Source organism: Ornithorhynchus anatinus, chromosome 15, assembly GCF_004115215.2.
Source record: "Ornithorhynchus anatinus isolate Pmale09 chromosome 15, mOrnAna1.pri.v4, whole genome shotgun sequence".
NCBI classification, from domain to species: Eukaryota; Metazoa; Chordata; class Mammalia; order Monotremata; family Ornithorhynchidae; genus Ornithorhynchus; species Ornithorhynchus anatinus.
Window position 1 is genome coordinate 10,785,085 of NC_041742.1, and position 19,276 is coordinate 10,804,360.

Consider the following 19,276-nt stretch of genomic DNA (forward strand, 5'->3'; position numbering starts at 1 on the left):
CTGCCTTCCTCGACGGCCGGACGGTCGAGAGGCGTCCCCGGCCCCAGCGGAAACCCGGCGGGATCTCCGGCACGGCAGAGGGCGAGAGACCCGTACAGCAGCACCACCCTGCTTCATAGAACGGCGCCTCCGGATCCGTCCTCCCGTTGCCTCTCCTAAATCTCCCCGTAGACGGGAACGCGCCGACGGCCGGCTCGGAGAGGGACGCCGCCTCAGACCCGCGGTAGATTCCCGCGCTCCGGGCCTACCCGTCCACACGCCTCCGGGCGGGATATCGATTCATTCTCTGCGGTGAGCGCCGACTGTGGCGGATCGAAGCCAAAGGCCGTCCCGCGTGGGGAATCACGGTCCCGATCTCCGCTTTTACCGACGAGGTAACCGGAGCACAGAGAAGTTAAGAGACCCGCCCAGGTCCCGGGGCAGACGGGCGGCGGGGCCGGGATTAGGACCCGGGTCCCTCTAATGATGATAACGTCGGTATTTGTTAAGCGCTTACTACGTGCACAGCACCGTTCTAAGCGCTGGGGGAGGCACGGGGGGATCGGGTTGTCCCCCGTGGGGCTCACGGTCTTCGTCCCCATTTTCCAGCTGAGGCAACCGAGGCCCAGAGAAGTGAAGTGACTCGCCCACGGTCGCACAGCTGACAAGCGGCGGAGCCGGCATTCGGACCCGTGACCTCTGACTCCAAAGCCCGGGCTCCTTCCACTGAGCCACGCCGCTTCTCTTCTATGTTATCCTATATGATATGTAATCAATCAAAATCAATTGCGTCACAGATCTAGCCACGCGCACACGGACATTTCTACGTGTGGGCTTGTCTCGCTCACACGTGCGCCCCCGCAAACGCGCAAACACTGTCCCGAATCTGAGAGAGGGAAGGGGATCAACTGAGGCCGGGTTCTGGGATTTGCAGTGGAGAATTCCACCCACTCCCAAGAAGGGAGCAAACGATCACGCTAGGAATTCCGCGGTCGCCCCGCGCCAAGCGCCGCGCTAAATCCTGAAGGAGACTCAGGTTGATTTCCCCGCGTGAAAGGTGTCCGCTTTCCAGCGGACGGGTCCGGTACCGATACGGAAAGGGGATGCTCTCCTGCCCTTTCCTAGGTCTTCCCATTACGCCTCCCACGGGCGGAACTCGGAGGGGGACGGAGACCGACCGCGGCGGACGCGGGGATCGCTGCGCTCCTCCGAAATCCCGGCCGGGGAACCGCGCCTCCTCCCCAGCGTGACCCGCGGGACATCACGGGAATCCCCCGGTCAAGCGTCTGCGGGGCCCTGCGGGGCCTCCCTGGGGGCGACACGGTCGCCGGAAAAATCTAGAAACGGGGCTCGGGGCTTCCCGTTACAGGCCTCCGCTCCGACTATCAAATCCTAAGTCGAGAATATGCGGGGTCCCGCGGAGGAGTAATGATGACGACGCCGGTGATGATGACGATAATGCCACCGGGGTCTTTTTTATTTCAGTTTTTACGCAGCTTTTATTTTTCAAAGGGCCTTCGCCTCAGTTATTTTATTCTCAGAGAATCCCGGAGAAGGATGGCGCAACTATCGTCAGCTCCATTTTACAGAGGAGGAAACTGAGGCCCACGGGGCCAGTGACCTCGCCGCCGAGCCAGCGCGAGAAAACAGCACCGGGGGGGGGGGGGGGGGGGGGGGAGGGTCACCCTCCGACACCGCACTCTGCGAGACACACTGAGGGAACTTGAGCTCTACCTCCGGGATCCTTCCCTTATCACGACATTCTCTTCCTCATCTCCACCTGCTTCACAGATACCGCTTGAGATCCACAAGGCGCCAAGCAAATAACATTTTTACGTCCGTTCCATACGCCATTCCGTATTGCGTATTCCATTCCATAGTCACTCCGTATCTGCAAGTTGGGCACTGAACCAATGTAGCCAAGGTGTCGACCGGTCAATCACCCGCATTTACCGGGTGCAAGGCACTGCACTGAGCGCTCTGGGAAAGGACAATACCGCAGACTTGGTGGACACCTCCCCCGCCCCACAAGGGTCAGCGGATATCCGTGTCCTCCAGAGCGGAAGCTCACCACGGGCCGGGAACGCGTCGGCTAGTCCTTCTGCGCCGCACCTTCCCGGGCGCCAGGGCTCCGTATGTAGCGAATCCTCAAGAGAATATCGACGACAGACGAATTGATTGCAAGGGCCATCTAACAACAGTAATGATAACGATTACGGCGCTTTTTAAGCGCTTACTACGGGACCGGCACCGTTCGAAGCGCCGGGGTGGACGCAAGGTAACGAGGTGGTCCCGACTGGGGGGCTCCCCGTCTCAGTCCCCATTGGATGAGGCGTCTGAGGCCCAGGGAAGTGAAGTGGCTTGGCCCAGGTCACACAGCAGGGAAGCGGCGGAGCCGGGATTAGAACCCTCGACCTCTGACTCCCGGGCTCTTGCCACCGAGCCACGACCGAATGGCCAGCCAGGCTGCTTCTCTCTAATCGCCGTTCGCCTGACGACGGCCCCAAGGCATCGCAGAGGGGCTGGGCGAGAGAGAGCCGGTACCGGCGCGGGGGGGGGGGGGGGGGCTTGGGGAGGCGGAGGAACGGGGTTCGGGGGGGCAGCCTCAGAATAACAATAATAATAATGATGTTGGTATCCGTTAAGCGCTATGTGCGGAGCACTGGGGGTAGATACGGGGTCATCGGGTTGTCCCCCGTGGGGCTCCCAGTCTTCATCCCCATTTTCCAGATGAGGGAACTGAGGGCCCAGGGAAGCGAAGCGACTCGCCCACAGTCACCCAGCTGCCAAGTGGCAGAGTTGGGATTCGAACCCGTGACCTCTGACTCCCAAGCCCCGGGCTCTTGCCACTGAGCCACGCCGCTTCGCCCGGCATAAAAATAACGATAACGGTAACGGCCGGTATTTGTTAAGCGCTTACTACGTGCCAGGTGCTGTACCAAAGGCTCGCGCACAGTCCCGATCCCCATTTTACGGACGAGGGAACCGCGGCCCGGAGAGGTCAAGTGCCGGGCCCGAGGTCGCACAGCCGACCGGTGGAGGGGCCGAGATCAGGACCCGCGACCCCGCGACCCCCCGGCCCGTCCTCTGCCCGCTCGGCCGCGCCGCTTCTCTGTCCCCCCTTTCCGACGGCATCCCCCCGCCCCCGCGACGTCCGCTCCGCCGCCTCTTCTCACCCCCCGGTCCGCCGGGACCCAACGAGGTCCCGAAAGATCCCGTCCCTCTCCCCGTTAGCGCCCCGGGACGTTTAACGCCTCCCGAAACGTCCGGGTTCGCAGCACGGTCTTCTCCTCCGACCCCGGCCGACGTAAAACGCGGGCGGGAGCCGCGGAGCGCGGCCGAGAGAGGGGAGGCGGCCCCCTCCGCTCGCACCCGAGGCCGGCGTCCCCCTCGGAGACGGCGGCGGGAGCGGAGTAGCCGTTGCGCTTCCCCGCAAGATTTCCACAGATACCTGTGAGTTTGATTTTGGACAAGCGGGCCAGAACTCCCGGTAAGTCATCCAGCTTGAGCTCCATCTCCTTCCACCGTCTCTCGTCCCCGAGGGCCGGTCCCGCCGGCGAGGCCGCCTCCGATCCTTCCGCTCCCCCTCCGGCCGACGGCGCGGGCGGGCAGGGCGGCGCCACGGGGCCGAGCGCCCGCGGAAGCGTTTCGGCCGGAGCCGGGGCGGTCTTCTCGAGAAAGGGGTCGGTCGACGGTTCCGGCTTGGGTTTCGCTCGCTGGCTGAGGTCTCTGTTCACCTGGGTCACGTACTGAATGGGGAAAGGGGAAGAAGTTACACCGTGAGAAATCATAATGTCGGTATCTGTTAGGCGCGTACTACGTGCAGGGGTAGATACAGGGTCGTCAGGCTGTCCCACGTGGGGCTCGCGGTTTTAAGCCCCATTTTACAGACGGGGCCCAGAGAAGTGAAGCGACTCGCCCACGGTCGCACAGCTGACAGGCGGCAGGGCCGGCCTTCGAACCCATGACCCCTGACTCCCAAGCCCGGGCCCTTCCCGCTGAGCCGCGCCGCTTCTCTAACGCCCCGACGCCTCTCAACGCGCGACGGGGAGGGCCGCGACTCGAAACCGCCGACGCGTCGACGGCTCGGCGCCCCCTCCTCCCCGGCCGCCCCTCCCCGCCCTACGTATCTTAAATTCTATTTATTTATACCAATGGTCACTCGTTTCGATGTGCATATGGCCATAATTCCATTTATTTATAATCGACGCCCGTCCGTTTTCCTTGACGCCCGCCTCCCTCCTTCCCGACCGCGAGCCCGTCGCGGGCGGGGATCGCCCCTCTCTGTCGCCGGACCCTACTTCCCCAGCGTTCGGTGCGGCGCCCTGCGCACAGTCAGCGCTCCAGAACTACGATCGGCCGACCGAACGAACGAATCCCCCATCTCCAATCCAGAGCCGCCTTTCCAACGTCACAGACGACGGGCCCCGAGGGCGCGCGCGACATTCACGACGTCCGGGAAATCACACTTCGGAGAGATAAAAAGGGAAACGTCCCACCCGAAACGCTCGATATACACCATCGGTCGTATCTCTAGAGCGGGAGCCGGGACCGAGAGTCCGGGAGAGCGCCGCGCAACAGCATAACAGACACATTCGCCGTCCACGCCGACGAGACTAACAGCCTCTGGCCGAACCCCACTTCACTAATTCCTTTTTCAGGTTCCGCTTCCCGAATGCCTCGGCGAGGAGAGCGACTGCTAGCAAAGCGGCACGAGGAGGGAGGGGCGGCAAAGTCCGCGGCGGCACTCTTCTCGCAAACGCCCCCCGAAACCATCACTTCGGGCCGGAATATCCGCCTACGCCTCTCGCGCGCTCCACCCGGCCGGCTCGGGGAAAGGCCGGGGCCGGTTGGAGAGCGAAGCCAGCTCGGAGAGAGAAACGGAATTCCCCCGCTCTCGGCGGAGACGAACCGACGCGAGAGGTGACGGCTTCCGGAGGCGTCGCCGAAGCCGAGGCCGGGCGGGAGCCGGGGGGGGGGGCCTCCTCCGGGCGCCGGTCGTTCAGCGACTGGGACCTTTCCGGTCCCGCCGCCCGGAGAAAGCAGACGGGCCCGGCGGAGTGGCGACGGCCTCGACTTACCAGGCGCTTGAGGAAGCTGAAGTGCTGAAACGTGATCCTCCCTTTACGAACGTTCCCAAAAAGATGCGGAACCCGGGGCGGCGGCGCCCGCCCAACGGCTCTTCTCTCGGGGGGCCGGCCGCACGTCCTTACCCACCCTGCGGAGGAGAGAGGAAGAGAGAAAAAGAAAAATGATCAGGGCCCGAATCTGAATCGCCCTCTCCGGGGGCGGCGGGTCTACCCAACACCAATCGGGAGAGAAGGTCGGACAAAACTACCCGGCCTCATAAATACGGCAACTTCAAAGCCCAAACTCTGCGTTTTACCACCCTCCCCTCGGGAGGATTAGACGGGTCAATCCCACTGCTCCCACGCCGCCTTCCCTCCGGAGGAGGATCCCTCGAGATCTCCACGCCCGTTTCTATCCCTCTCGGCCCGATCTGCCGGCATCGGGGGAGGCCGAGCCTCCTCCCGCCATTTCCCCATCGGCGGGAACATCCTGACGGCGAGGTTTTCATTTCCACGTGCGGCGGGAGAGATCCGGCGGGACGGTTTCAGGCGCTTTCTTTCAAGAGAGCGACGGGCAGACCGGCAGATACCGACACCCGGCCCCGGGGTCGGGGGATAATGAATCCAATCCCACAGCATCCTATGGAAATGCGGTCTTCCAACTCAGCTCCGTATCCGCAGCCTCGCCTCCCCCAGGCGGGACGTCTACGGCTGTGACCTCTCCGCCGACGCGGCGCGTCCCCCCCGAGAGAGAGGCGGCTCTCGGCGGGCCTCCGCCGGGACGTCGCAGATCGGAGAACCCCCAACCCCATCCGCAACCGCCGGGCTCAACATCCACCCTTCCGCCTCCTCGACCGTATTTCTCGAGCGCTTACGGTGTGCAGAGCACTGCACCCGAGTGCTTGGGAGAGGACGCCGGGCCAACGGAACGGAGTCGCCGTCCCCGGTGAGCTGACGGTAAGACTCTAGACCCCTCTAGGCCGTCGGCTCGTTGCGGGATGAGTCCGGATCTCCGCCCCCTTGGAGAACCGGGGGGTCGCCCACCCATTTCCACCGAAACGCCTTGAATGACGATAAAGGCGGTATCTGTTAAGCGCTTACTATGTGCAGAGCACCGTCCTAAGCGGCGGGGTGGATACGGGGGAATCGGGTTGTCCCTCGTGAGGCTCACTCTTAACCCCCATTTTACAGATGAGGGAAGCGAGGCCCAGAGAAGCCAAGTGACTCGCCCACAGTCACACAGCTAAGTGGCAGAGCCCCCCAAGCCCGGGCTCCTTCCACCGAGCCGCGCTGCTTCTCTGATCTCTGACGGCTTTAAAGCCCTCCGTCACCTCCCCCTCCCGTCTCTCACCTTGCTGATCTCCGACCCCGGCCCGCTCCCCCGGCTCCCCCGGCGCCGACCCGCTCGCTCTCCCTCAAACGGCGTCCGTCTCACCGCCCGCCTCCCTCTGGCCAGGGATCCCCTCCCCCTCCGTACCCGTCGGGCCACCACCCGCCCCGCCTCGTTGAAATCCCATCTCCTTCCCCCACCAAGGCCTCGCTTCTCCCTTGCGCGTCGCCGCTCTCCCGGGATTCGCCCCTTTTGCCGCTTCGTTGGCTCGGTCGTCTTCAGCGACCGCTTACCGGGCCCAGAGCGCTGCACTAAGCACTTCTTCGCTCCTCCCTCGGCACTCGCGTACCCGTCCGCGACGTATCTATTTCTACTCACGTCCCTCTCCCCCCCGTACGGACACCCTAAGCGTCTCGTGGGCGGGGAGCGGGCCGGCCGACTCCGTGTCGTCGTGCTCTCCCGAGCGCTTGGTACAGGGCTCCGCCCACGGTAGGCGCTCAGTACGTCCGGCCGGCTCATTAAATGGCTACGATCCTCTACCGGGAAGCAGAGACAAGGAAGCCTTCCCCCTCAGCTGCTGGCCTCAGAACACTTCCGCTTTCGGCATCTGGGCGTCCTGTCACGAGCCCCACGGTGTCGCGCGTTTACGAGGTGAAGCGGCAGGGCCCGGAGGAAGGCGGCAGAGGACTGGGTGGAGAGAGACCTGGGTTCCGATCCTGCCGCCGTGATTCATCGGAGGGACGAACGAATGAATCCACCTGCTGCCTGACCTCGGACCAGTAACTTCACCCCGGCGTCTCGTCCCTCGGTGACGAGCGTCCGGCGCGGACCGGGGCCCGAGGGACGGCGCCGCGATGGAGCGGACGGAGCCCAGGCCGGGGAGTCGGGGCACGGGTTCGAATCCCGCCTCCGCCGCGGGCCTGCTGCGTGACCCCGGGAAAGTCACGTCGCTTCTCTGGGCCTCGGCTCCCTCACCTGCAGCCTGGGGATCGAGACTTTGGGCCCCCCCCGGGGGACGGGGGCTGCGTCCAACCCGATGCGCTCGTCTCCGCCCCGGTGCTCAGTGCAGCGTCTGGCACAGGGTAAGCGCTTAACAAATGCTGCGGGGCTCAGTGGGAAGAGCCCGGGCTTGGGAGTCAGAGGTCGTGGGTTCGAATCCCGGCTCGGCCACCTGTCGGCCGTGTGACTGTGGGCCAGTCACTTCACTTCTCTGGGCCTCAGTGACCTCATCTGTAAAACGGGGGTGAAGACCGTGAGCCCCGCGTGGGACGACCTGATGACCCTGTATCTCCCCCGGCGCTCAGAACGGTGCTCGGCACATAGTAGGAGCTTAACGGATACCGACGTTGTCATCATTAACTGCCAGACAGAAGGAAGGGGGGAGGGAGGGAGGCCACGAGAAACGGCGTGGCCTAAGACGGTGAGCCCCACCCGGGACAACCCGATGACCTTGTAATAATAATAATAATGATAACGATGGTATCTGTTAAGCGCTTACTCTGCGCACAGCACTGCTCTATACGCTGAGCGCCGTTCTCCCCCAGTGCTAGGAACAACGTTTGACACACAGTAAGCCCCCGAACAAAGACCGTTATGATGATTACGGTGAAGGCCCGGGCCTAGGAGTCGGAGGTGGTGGGTTCCGATCCCGCCTCCGCCACTTGTTTCAGTGTGACCTCGGGCCGGTCATTTCCCTTCCCCGCGCCTCGATGCTCCCCTCCGCAAAATGGGGACGAGGCCCCTGGGCCCCCCGTGGGGCTCGCCTTGGAGCTCGCCGCAGCGCTCGGGACAGCGCTTAGCACAGAGTAGGCGCTTAACCCACACCACTACTACTAAAACGTGTTATTATGAGGGTCACAGCGGGCCGGGCCCGGGGGTCGGAGGTCGTGGGTTCTAAGCCCGCCTTCGCCCCCGGTCCGCTGGGTGACCTTGGCGGGGTCATTTCGCATCCCGACTCTGCCCCTTGGCAGCTGTGTGACCGTGGGCAGGTCACGTCGCTTCTCTGGGCCTCAGTGACCTCATCTGGAAAATGGGGATGAAGACTGGGAGCCCCACGGGGGACGACCCGATGACCCTGGGTCTCCCCCCAGCGTTTAGACCAGTGTTCCGCACAGAGTAAGCGCTTAACAGATACGAACGCTACGATTATTATTATTAATCCCCTTCCCCGCGGCTGGGGAGAGGGTGGGGGGGGGGGCAGCTGGTGACCGGGACCCCACCGCAGCGCTTAGCACAGGGCCGGAGGCGCCTCCCGGACGCCCGGCGAAAAGAGAAAAGGCAAGCGGGGGGGGGGGGGGCGGGGATGAGCGGGGCGAGGGGGGCGCGGTTACCTGTGTCTGGGGGTCGGCGGCGGGGCAGGAGGAGGAGGAGGAGGGGGGCGGCGGCGGGGGCGGGGGCGGCGGCCATGGCGGGGCCCGGCCTCACCTCACCGCCCGCTGGGCGCCGCCATCTTGTCCCGACCCCCAAGGAACTACTTCCGGGGCAGCACTTCCGGCCCCGCCCTGCTGACGGCCACCCGCGCGCTCAGCCGCTCAGCCGCTCAGCCAGTCACTCATTCATCCATCTATCCATCCATTCATTCATCTATCCATTCATTTAGCCATTCATTCATCCATCCCTCCATCTTTCCATCTATTCATTCATTCATCTATCCATTTATCCATTCATTCATCCCTCCAGCTATCCATCCATCCATCCATCCATCCATTCATTCATCTATCCATTCACTTAGCCATTGATTCATCCATCCATCCTTTCATTCATTCACCCATCCATCTTTCCATCCATCCATTCATTCATCTATCCATTTATCCATTTATCCCCCCATCTATCCATCCATCCATCCATTCATCTATCCATTCATTTAGCCATTGATTCATCCACCCGTCCATTCATTCATTCATTCACCCACCCATCTTTCCATCCATCCATTCATTCATCTATCCATTTATCCACCCATCTATCCATCCTTTCATTCATTCATCCATCCATCCTTTCATTCATTCATCTATCCATCCATCCATCCATTCATTCATCTATCCATTTATCCATTCATTCATTCATTCATCCATCAATCTATCCATCCATCCACTCATTCATCTATCCATTCATTTAGCCATTGATTCATCCATCCATCCATCAATCCATCCATTGACTCATCTATCCAGTCATTGAGCCATTCATTCATTCATTCATCCATCTATTCGTTCATCCGTTCATTCATTCATCCATTCGTCCATCCATTCATTCATAATAATAATAATAATGTTGGTATTTGTTAAGCACTTACTATGTGCAGAGCACTGTTCTAAGCGCTCGGGTAGATGCAGGGTAATCAAGTTGTCCCACGTGAGGCTCACAGATAATCCCCATTTTCCAGATGAGGTCACTGAGGCACAGAGAAGTTAAGTGACTTGCCCACAGTCACACAGCTGACAACTGGCCGAGCCAGGAGTCGAACCCATGACCTCTGACTCCGAAGCCCTGGCTCTTTCCACTGAGCCACGCTGCTTCTCTATTCATCCATCTATCCATCCATTCATTCATCCATTCATTCACCCATCCATCCATCTATCCATCCATTCATTCATCCATCCATACACTCATTCATTCATCCACCCACCCATCCACCCATTCATTCATTCATCTTTCCAATCATTCATCCATCCATTCGTTCTTCCATTCATTCATCCATTCATTCCCCCTTCCCCTCCCAACAGCACTTGTGCGTATTTGTGTATATTTATTGCTCTATTTTATTAATGATGTGTATGTATCTATTATGATTCAATCTATCTGGATGGTATTGACGCCTGAATACTTGCTTTGTTTTGTTTCGCTTTGTTGTCTGGCTCCCTCATTTAGCCCGTGAGCCCCTTGTTGGGCAGGGATTGTCTCTATCTGTTGCTGAATTGTACGTTCCAAGCGCTTAGTACAGTGCGCTGCACACAGTAAGCGCTTAACAAATACAACTGAATGAATGATCTTGGGTAAGTCGCTTCACTTCTCCGTACCTCAGTTACCTCATCTGTAAAATGGGAATAAGGACTGTGGGCCCCACGTGGGACAACCTGATTACCCTGTATCCACCCCAGCGCTTAGAACAGAGCTTGTCACATAATAAACACTTAACCAATATCAGAATTATTGCTATTATTATTTTCTGTCTCCTCTTCTAGAGCCTATCTAGCGGCTCTCATACTGAACTCGCTGGGGGCAGGAATGTGTCTGTTTGTTACTATATTGTACTTCCCCAGGCGCTTAGTACAGTGCTTTGCACACAGTATGCTCTCAATAAATACAACTGAATGAATGAATGAACTCTCTCAAGCGCTCTGCTCCACGTAAGCACCCAAAAGAAACAATCCATGGATCCTAGTTGCGAGAACTATAAGGTGTGAAAAGGTAGCCATCTCTCCACTTATGGTTATTTTCATTTAAACGTCCTTTTTCCCTTTCTAGACTTTAAGCTCCTCGGGGGCAGGCAGACTCCCAAACGCTTACTACTGTGCTCTGCCCGTGTTTAAAGCTGAATGAATATCCCTGACCGACTCCAGTATTTAAAGAAATAAACTGCCACTTAATGACCTTTAATCAGATCTTCCTTTCCTAATTCACGGACGCCTCCCTACCCCATTCCCGTAAGGCGGACGGCAGTCTTGATGAGTAGGGCAGGAACTTGATTTCAATTTATGGCAAGAGGCTTTTTCTTGATCACATTGCCCACCCCACCCATCTCCTCCCGTTAAGCAGAAAACTTTGTTTTCTTCTGTCACCTAACGGTGGGTCCCGCGGCCCATCCGGCCTCCGTTCCAGTCAGCGTCACAAGACCTCAGTCGCTTTATTAATCAGCTCCGCTCTGAACGCCTTTTTCGGGCAACCGTTCCCACTGTCGTCCCGTGCTCGTTGTCATTCCTTCCTTCCTTCCTCCCCCGTCCTCCTGGGGTAGAAAACCCAGACACTGAATTCCGTTGAAGGGCACACGGTATCGGAATACAGGAGATAAAAGGAGGAGAAACTTTTCGGCTTCTTGCCGACCGACTCTCAGTCGGGCGTTACCTGGGATTTTTCTCATCCCGTCTCACAGATACTTGATCAAATTACAATGCTATTGTGCTTTTTGTCACTGAAGCAGAGCGACTGAAATTCAGATGATCTACATCTCTAGCCACGGGAGTCTGTGTTCCGGCTCTCAAACCGACTGGCACTGGACCCCGGTCGTTCGCTGTAATCCGATATCGTTTTTAGACCCTTCCCCTCGACAAGCTCTAACAAATACCGTAATGGAGGCGGATGGCTCCTACCGGCTTGCTCGTTCCCGAAACCCCTGAAGGGCGGATCCATTTTTGATCCGATGGGTTTGGTTCACCTGCATTTGCGGGGGCTCCTGTGGATAATGGGAGCGGCGAAGCTACGGGTTCCGTGTCGGGACTGCGGCACGACTCAGGGCCGCTAACGGGAGGCCGTAGAAAGGCCCGGCGACGTGAATTCGGCCTACGACGCTTGCCTGTAAGAGAATACGCTGTGATATCGGGATTACTGGTATTATTATTATTGCCCGTCTCCTCTCCGAGACCATGTCTACCGGCTCTTATACAGGACTTGTTGCGGGCAGGAATGTGTCTATCGTTACAGCGTGCTCTCCCAAGGGCTTAGTACAGGGCTTTGCACACAGTATGGGCTCAGTAAATACGACTGTCCACTCGATGACAGGTGATGTCTGTCAGAGTGGCTCTTGAATAAATCGGTCAGGAGCACAGGCCTCTCTAAACTCGGGTTTTGATGTTCATCTGCCAGCATTAGAGTTATCTTACGAATTATGGGATTTATCCTACAGCGATCAGCCTCCCGGCTAATGTCTCCCCTTCCTGTCTCGCCCCTCTCCAGTCCATACTTGGCTCCGCTGCCTGGGTCCTTTTTCTAAAATCTCACCCGACACCTCTCTCCTCACTCCCCCGAACCTCCAGTGGTCACCCGTTCTTCTCCACCTCAACTCCGGAAGGTTGAACTTCGGCCCTCAGTCTGCTCTCTCGCCCTCCCAGGCCTCTGCGCTCTCTTCCCCCACTGCACCCCAGCTTGCGCTCTGCATTTCTCTCAAGCCAACATACTTGTTGTGCCTTCTTGTCTCTCCCACGTTCAAAGCCTTGCCCACGATCTCTCTCCCCTGCCTGGCACGCCCCCCACTTGAAATCAGCTCTGCCCATCTTCAAAGGCCTTTCACGCGTCCTCCAGGGATCCTCCCCTAATTGATTTCTAATCTTTCCCAACGCCTCCTGAAGAACCCATGACTAGCCCCTCCCCACGTTTATTATTTGGCCCATGCAGTGTTAAACATTAATTCTTTCCCTTACAGATAGCGGGAGGAAGAAGAAGCCTGGCCTATCAATCCGTCGTATTTATTGCCCGCTTACCGCCTGCAGAACGCTGTACTGAGCGCTTTGTGAACAAATATCACAACTCTAATTATCCTCCTTATTATTAGGAGACCGTTGGAGACTGGGGAAGGGGCTAGGGCTGTAAATGAATCTCCCTTTATGGAGGAGGCTGCCCTCCCTCCTAGACCGCCCTTGTTTTACATGCACGTGACCTCTTGTCTCATGCTGTCGAGTCATCTCTGACCCACGGACACATCTCTCCCCGAACGCCCCACCTCCCTCTGCCAATCGTTCTGGTAGTGTATCCGATGCGTTCCCTTGGCAAGGATACAGAAGAGGTTCACTACTGCCTCCTTCCACGCGGTGAACTTGAGTCTCGGCCCTCGCCTCTCTCCCGGGCCGCCGCTGCCCGGCACGGGTGAGCTTCGACTTGTAGCAGATGGCCTTCCCCTCGCTAGCCACCGCCCAGGCTAGGAATGGACTGCACAGGCCTCGGCTTGACTCTCCCTCCCGAAGCCGAGACTGGTAGGGGACTGGAAACTCTCCAGACGCCATCCTGAGCGGGGCCCTGTGACCTACCGCACCAAAAGGTGGGTCCAGCTTTTTCAGAACCTCCAACGCTATCTCCGGCGGCGGTCCGGTCCCCTTCCAGTGGTCGGGAGAGCCGCGAGCATTTTAAAGCACAGCGATCTGAGCGTGAATGACAAGTTGGAGATCGACCTGGGTACGAACGGAAAGTTCGAGGACCCCCCCCCCCCCCGCCTCGGTCTTTTATTTCTGAGATACTGCAGTATTGATGTGGCCCCCCCTTAGGGAAACAGCCCGAGCAGCCTAACTTCTCAATGAAACCCTGACCGTTTTCCCGGTGATCAGAATTATTATGGGAAATCATTTCACCCTGGCCCAGAGGGAGTTCCCCTGAGATGGAAAGATAACTTATCGTTTCGTTCCCTGCCCCTGAATCATCCCAGAAGAATCCACAGCACACATCGGGCCTGCCTGTAGAAATAACATTCTGATCTAGGCAGAGCAGCTGCGTAAACCTGGATCCAAATGAGGCGTGTGGCATCTAGCGTGGGACACGCGTGAACCCGGCTCAGCCTTCGAATCCGTCGGGGTTTTCCTCTTGCGATTTCCCCCTGAGGGCACCCCCTCAACCCCGCACCCGCCCACCCGAAAATGCCGAGGACCGAGGTGGTCCCGGGTTGTGGCAAGGAGGACAATGCGAAGAACCTCTTCCCTCTGTTGTTGGTATTTAAGCGCTTACTATGTGCAGAGCACTGTTCTAAGCGCTGGGGTAGATACGGGGTCATCAGGTTGTCCCACAAGAGGCTCACAGGCTTAATCCGCATTTTACAGATGAGGTCACTGAGGCACAGAGAAGTTCAGTGACTTGCCCACAGTCACACGGGTGGCAGGGCCGGGATTCGAACCCATGACCTCCGGCTCCCAAGCCCGGGCTCTTTCCACTGAGCCACGAGGCTGAGTGGGAGAAGGGTAGGGGCCGGGTGACGCGACCGATGAGACCGTTAGAGGCGGGAGGCGATGATAAGGAACCCGTGGTGCTCTCTTATTGTCAGTGATAAGGTCGGTCTTTGTTAAGTGCTTACTACGTGCAGAGCACTGTTCTAAGCGCTGGGCTAGATGCCGGGTCATCAGGTCGTCCCACGTGAGGCTCCCAGTTAATCCCCATTTTCCAGGGGAGGTAACTGTGGCACAGAGAAGTGAAGTGACTTGCCCGCGGTCACCCAGCTGCCAAGTGGCGGAGGCGGGATTCGAACCCATGACCTCTGACTCCCAAGCCCGGCCTCTTTGACTTGCCCAAGGTCACACGGCAGTGGAGTGACAGAGGCTGGATTAAAATCGATCCGTGGCATTTATCGAATGCTTACTGTATGCGCAGCACCGTATTAATTGCTTGGGAGACTACGATATTACAGAGTTGATGGAAACGTTCCCTGCCCACCATGAGTTTCCGATCTAGACTTAAGTCCTTTAACTCTCAGGTCCGTTCTCCTTCCCCACAGCATTCGTCCGACTACCCGAAATGTATTTCTATTAATATCTCCCTCCCGCTCTGGACCGCGAGCCCCTTCTGGACGGGGAACACGTCTACCGACTGTGTAACACTGCGCTCTCCGAAGCTCTAATTATCCTCTCGGGGTGGCGTTCCAATTTCCTGTCCTCTACCGGTCTCGAGTCCGGGAGGGAGAGGCGGGCGGAGGCCCGTCCGTTCCACTCCCAGCTTGCGCCGCGGCCGGCGAGTGGCGGGCCGTCTGCTACGAGTCAAAACCCGCCCGTGCCGGGCAGCCGCGGCGCGGGAGAGAGTCGAGGGCGGAGACTCGTTGACGGCGCGGAAGAGGACGGCGGTAAACCCCTTCCGGGTTTTTACCGAGAAACTCTCCGGGTCCACGACCGGAACGCTTAGAGACGGAAGTGGGGCCTTCTGGGAGAGATGCGTCCGTGGCATCGCTATGGGTCGGACACGACTCAGCAGCGCAAAGCACAACAAGCTCTTACTGCAGTTCTCTGCGCACAGTAAGCGCTCAATAAATCCATTTTATTGAGTGATTAATTTGCGCCGGTTCTGTCGAGCCCTTCCTCCGTGCCGATCACCTTCAGACCTAATGATCAGTAATACTGACTGAGCACTTACCGTGTGCAGAGCACTGTGCTGAGCCTATGGGAGTGTACAGTAGAATTGGTGCACACGATCCCTGCCCCACAAGATCCTCAGATTCTCACAGGGGCCCCCTTAACGTGCCCGTCGCCAGCCCCCTCTCCCCATCTCATGTTCTTAGACCGGGAACCCCTTAAGGGCCGGGGGCAGGGTCTAATTCCCTCCTGCGGATTCTTTCCCCCCACATTATTCACCGCTAGGCCCGCGGGAAGTGCTTAATACATATGATTACTACTACACGGATCGCTGCTGCACGAATTCAGGTCGCGCCGAATTATTTTCTTCAGCGCTATATATTCACAGCGTCTAAGAGAGTTTCGGAGACGCGATTTGGGTTCAGACTCCTAAAAGGGTCGTGGGTGCCTTGGGGATTACTTGTCCCTCGGTGATGGCCCAAATATTCAGAAGGGTTGGTGCGATTTGAAACGGTGAAGAACCTTTTCTTTCTTCACTCTTCACTGCTTCTGGGTGAGAGACGAGGAGGTGGTTTTTTGCCCCCTTCTTATTTTCCCTTCTGATGTCAAGGCTGCCAGATACTTTCATTTCCTGTCCGCACTCATCCCGTCAGTCCGTATTTGCCAGTCTGCCGAGTTGGGCTCTCCCTGGCCTCTCTCTTTGGCTCCCGCCTCTCCTCCTCTCTTCCCCGTGCATCCGCCTTGCCTTCTTTCTCGGTGCCACCTTGCCCTCCCTCCCCCGAGTCTCCCCCTCTCTGCTGACCCCCTCCCCTCTCTGCCCGCCTCCCTCCTCCCTCTACCCCTGGATCTCTCCCCGCCTCCCCCCATCCCCTCTCCCGGCACCTCGTCCCTCTTCCTTTCCCCCGTCTTTCCCCGAACTCCTTTCTCCGAGCTCTCTGCCACTGCTCCGTCCGAAGTGATGTCCCTCCACCCGACCCGGCGGGGCCCGCGGGGACGGATAGGTGCGTACGGCGAGCCCACTTTTCTGGATGAAAGAAGGCCCCGGTGTCGGCCCGAAGGGGCCCGAAACTGAACCCCCGTCCTTCTCCGTAAACGTGAGCTTGCTCTACGGCTCGCTCCTGACACCAGCCCGTCCGGAACGCGTGTCCGGCGGGAAGCGGAGCTAGACGTGCGGGTGGGTCGCTTTGCGTTTAGTAGGCGGGACCCTCGGGTGACCCCCGGTTCTCCCTTTACACGCGCGAGTCGGCCAAATTGTCCATTAAGTTTCCCGAGTCGACTGCGTACCGGGCTTCAGCTAGGCCTCCTTGCTTTAGAGGATGAGTAATGGGAATAGTATTTCCACATGGTGGGCGAGTGGCAGAGATGAGATCAGAACTCTGGACTTTAGACTTTAGCCTTTCTAGACCGCGAGCCCGTCGTCGGGTGGGGATCGTCTCTGCTGCTGAATTTCCGAGCGCCGAGTACAGTGCTCGGCGCACGGTAAGCGCCCAATAAATACCACTGAATGAATGAAGGAAGGAATGACACTCCCGGCCACCGGTCTGTGGTTTAGAGGGCGTCTCGCTGAGAGCAAGCTAATGGCCTTTGAACTCCCATCTTTTTCCAAGAGAGACGACGTTTCCTCATAACGTTCAGTAGGAGTCCCAAGGGAAGATTAAAAAATTAGGCCCATAAAGGGACCGTAATACTCTCCGTCTCGTTCGCGAACCAAGCCTAGACGGAGCAGCCTAACCTAAGTGCTCGTCAAGCAGCGTGTGGTACCCCAGAACGCTTATGATAAACGTTCCCAGACGAAAGACCGATAACGGCAATTTTGGACGCTGCCGTGGTCCGTTAGCCGAGGCTCGGTTTCCAAAGGAAACGAAATAGAATCCGCCCCAGGTTCAGGAAGCCGGAGGAGGAAAGGAATGCGGAGATGAGCTTGACTGAACCGGGCTAAGCATCTCCTCGCCAAAGCCTCGGAAAAGAATCCCGGTTTTCGGATGCAGGAGAACCGCGTCGACTCGCCTTTCGGTTCACCCGCGGACCTGAGCTTCGAAAGGAAACGTCCGGCTTCACGGAGTGAAGTCGGCGGCCGTGCGGTGGCCGGCGGCCTCGCCGTTCGTGGACGTTCGCCCTACCCCTCTAAGAAAACCGCAAGGTTCACCGTTGTGCCTCTAAACTGTAAGCTCACTGAGGGCAGGGAGCAAGTCTACCGAGACTGCGGCGTTGCTCTCTCCCGAGCACTTACTTCGTACGGTGCTTTGCCCACAGTGAGCGCTCGGTCAATACCACCGATCGACTGATTTCTGGGAGGGAGGTCACGAGGCGGAACAGGTCTCGGCCGTAAAAGGAAAGCAGAGCAGCAAAATGAACTAAAAAATCGAGGAAATTCATAAGATGATTGAGGTAAGAACCGTCACGTTCGGAGAAGGGACAAGCGTTGGAAATACGCACTTGGACCTTACGGGATTTAATATTCACCCCATCCTCAATCCCGCGGCACGTATGTGTGTGGATTTTAACTATATATTATAAAGCGTTCACTTATATTAACATCTGTCTCCCCCTCTGGACTGTAAGCTTGTCGTGGGCAGGAAACGATTCCGCCAATTCTGCTCTGTCGCAGCCTCCCAAACGCTTAACACGGTGTCCCCGCACACAGTAAGCGTTCAATAAGTACGATTGATAGATTGACTGGAAAGTGCCCGAATTTTCCGGACGGTTCCTTCGATTTTCATCTGGCTCAGCGGCAGCACGGCCGAAGGAAGGAAGCAGAGTGCCGGATGGGACACCCGTATCATTTTTTGTGGGTGCGAGGTCCTTTTTGTGGGTTCAAGGTCCCCCACTTAGTTCTAAATCCCCTAATCTTGATGTCACTGGGAAACGGCGTGGCCTAGTAGGAAGAGCACGGGCCTGGGGGCCAGAGGACCTGAGCTCTAATCTTTGGCTGTGTGACGCTGGGCAAGTCGCTTACCTTCTCTGTGCCTCAGTTACCTCATCTGTCAGATGGGGATTAAGACCGAGCTCCGTGTGGGACGTGGATATGCTTGGATCTACTCCAGCCCTCAGTACAGAGCCTGGCACGTGCTAAGCTCTTAACAGACACCGTACAAAATATAATCCAAATCTCGGATTGACACGTCTTACCTCCATCCTACAACTCTTCCTTTTTCTCTCCCGTTTAACTGCCGTACGTCTCCGGAGAGGCGTTTCGTCTCACTTCAGGCTTCCGGTAGCCTTTCTTCCTCCTCTTGATTCTTCCAGCCTACCCCTCTCGATGTGCAAATCTCCTTCCTCACGGGCTTTCAACGTTCGAGTTAACGTCAGTCAGAAAAAGCGTTGGCGGCCTCGAAAGCTCCTCAACCGCTCTAAGGAGATCTGTCTGGTGAGCTAATAGGGTGATTTGCTACTGGAATATTTTGTCCCAGAAGAGCTCAGATGTCCCGAAAAGCCTTTGGTTGAGGTCAGTGGACCTCCCGATTAGCTCGGTAGACCGCCCGGCAGACAGTTGCTCCCCAGATAACCTCTCTGGGCCGTTTTGGGTTCCGCGCTCTGCTCTGTTGCCAACCTCCTGACGCTCAAGAGGACGCCGCCCGGGGAAAGAAGCTAGGTTGGAGGGATAAGGGACAGCGCTCTGGTCCATCGGCCACGTCTCCGAGCGTGCGGCTCAGACCCGGTGGCTCCCCGGCAGCCGCCCGAGTGGTGGACGGCGGGAGAGCCGCCGTTTCCATCAGAGGCAGCCTGGCCTACCGGACAGAGCACGGGCCTGCGAGGCAGAAAGACCCGGGTGCCGATGCCGGCTCTGCCACTTGTCTGCCGCGTGACCTTGGGTAGGTCTCTTCACTTCCCCGCGTCTCAGTTGGCTCTCCGTCGAACACGTCCTCTCCGTCGGACCCCTCTCTTCGGAAGATTCCTACCCCCCAACCGGTGACAGAGTTCTGTACCCT

At 58.2% G+C, this 19,276-nt stretch overlaps 1 protein-coding gene across 1 annotated transcript in view; it reads right to left on the bottom strand.

Moving 5' to 3' along the window:
* LOC100078034 (protoheme IX farnesyltransferase, mitochondrial) overlaps nucleotides 1-19,276 on the bottom strand; it is a 154,070-nt gene that overhangs the window by 123,092 nt on the left and 11,702 nt on the right. The window contains exons 3-5 of the mRNA XM_039914264.1: nucleotides 8,709-8,742; nucleotides 5,061-5,197; nucleotides 3,431-3,728 (exon numbers count right to left, since the gene is read on the bottom strand). Coding sequence (XP_039770198.1) covers nucleotides 3,431-3,728; nucleotides 5,061-5,197; nucleotides 8,709-8,742 — 469 coding nt within the window. The remainder of the gene's footprint in view (nucleotides 1-3,430; nucleotides 3,729-5,060; nucleotides 5,198-8,708; nucleotides 8,743-19,276) is intronic.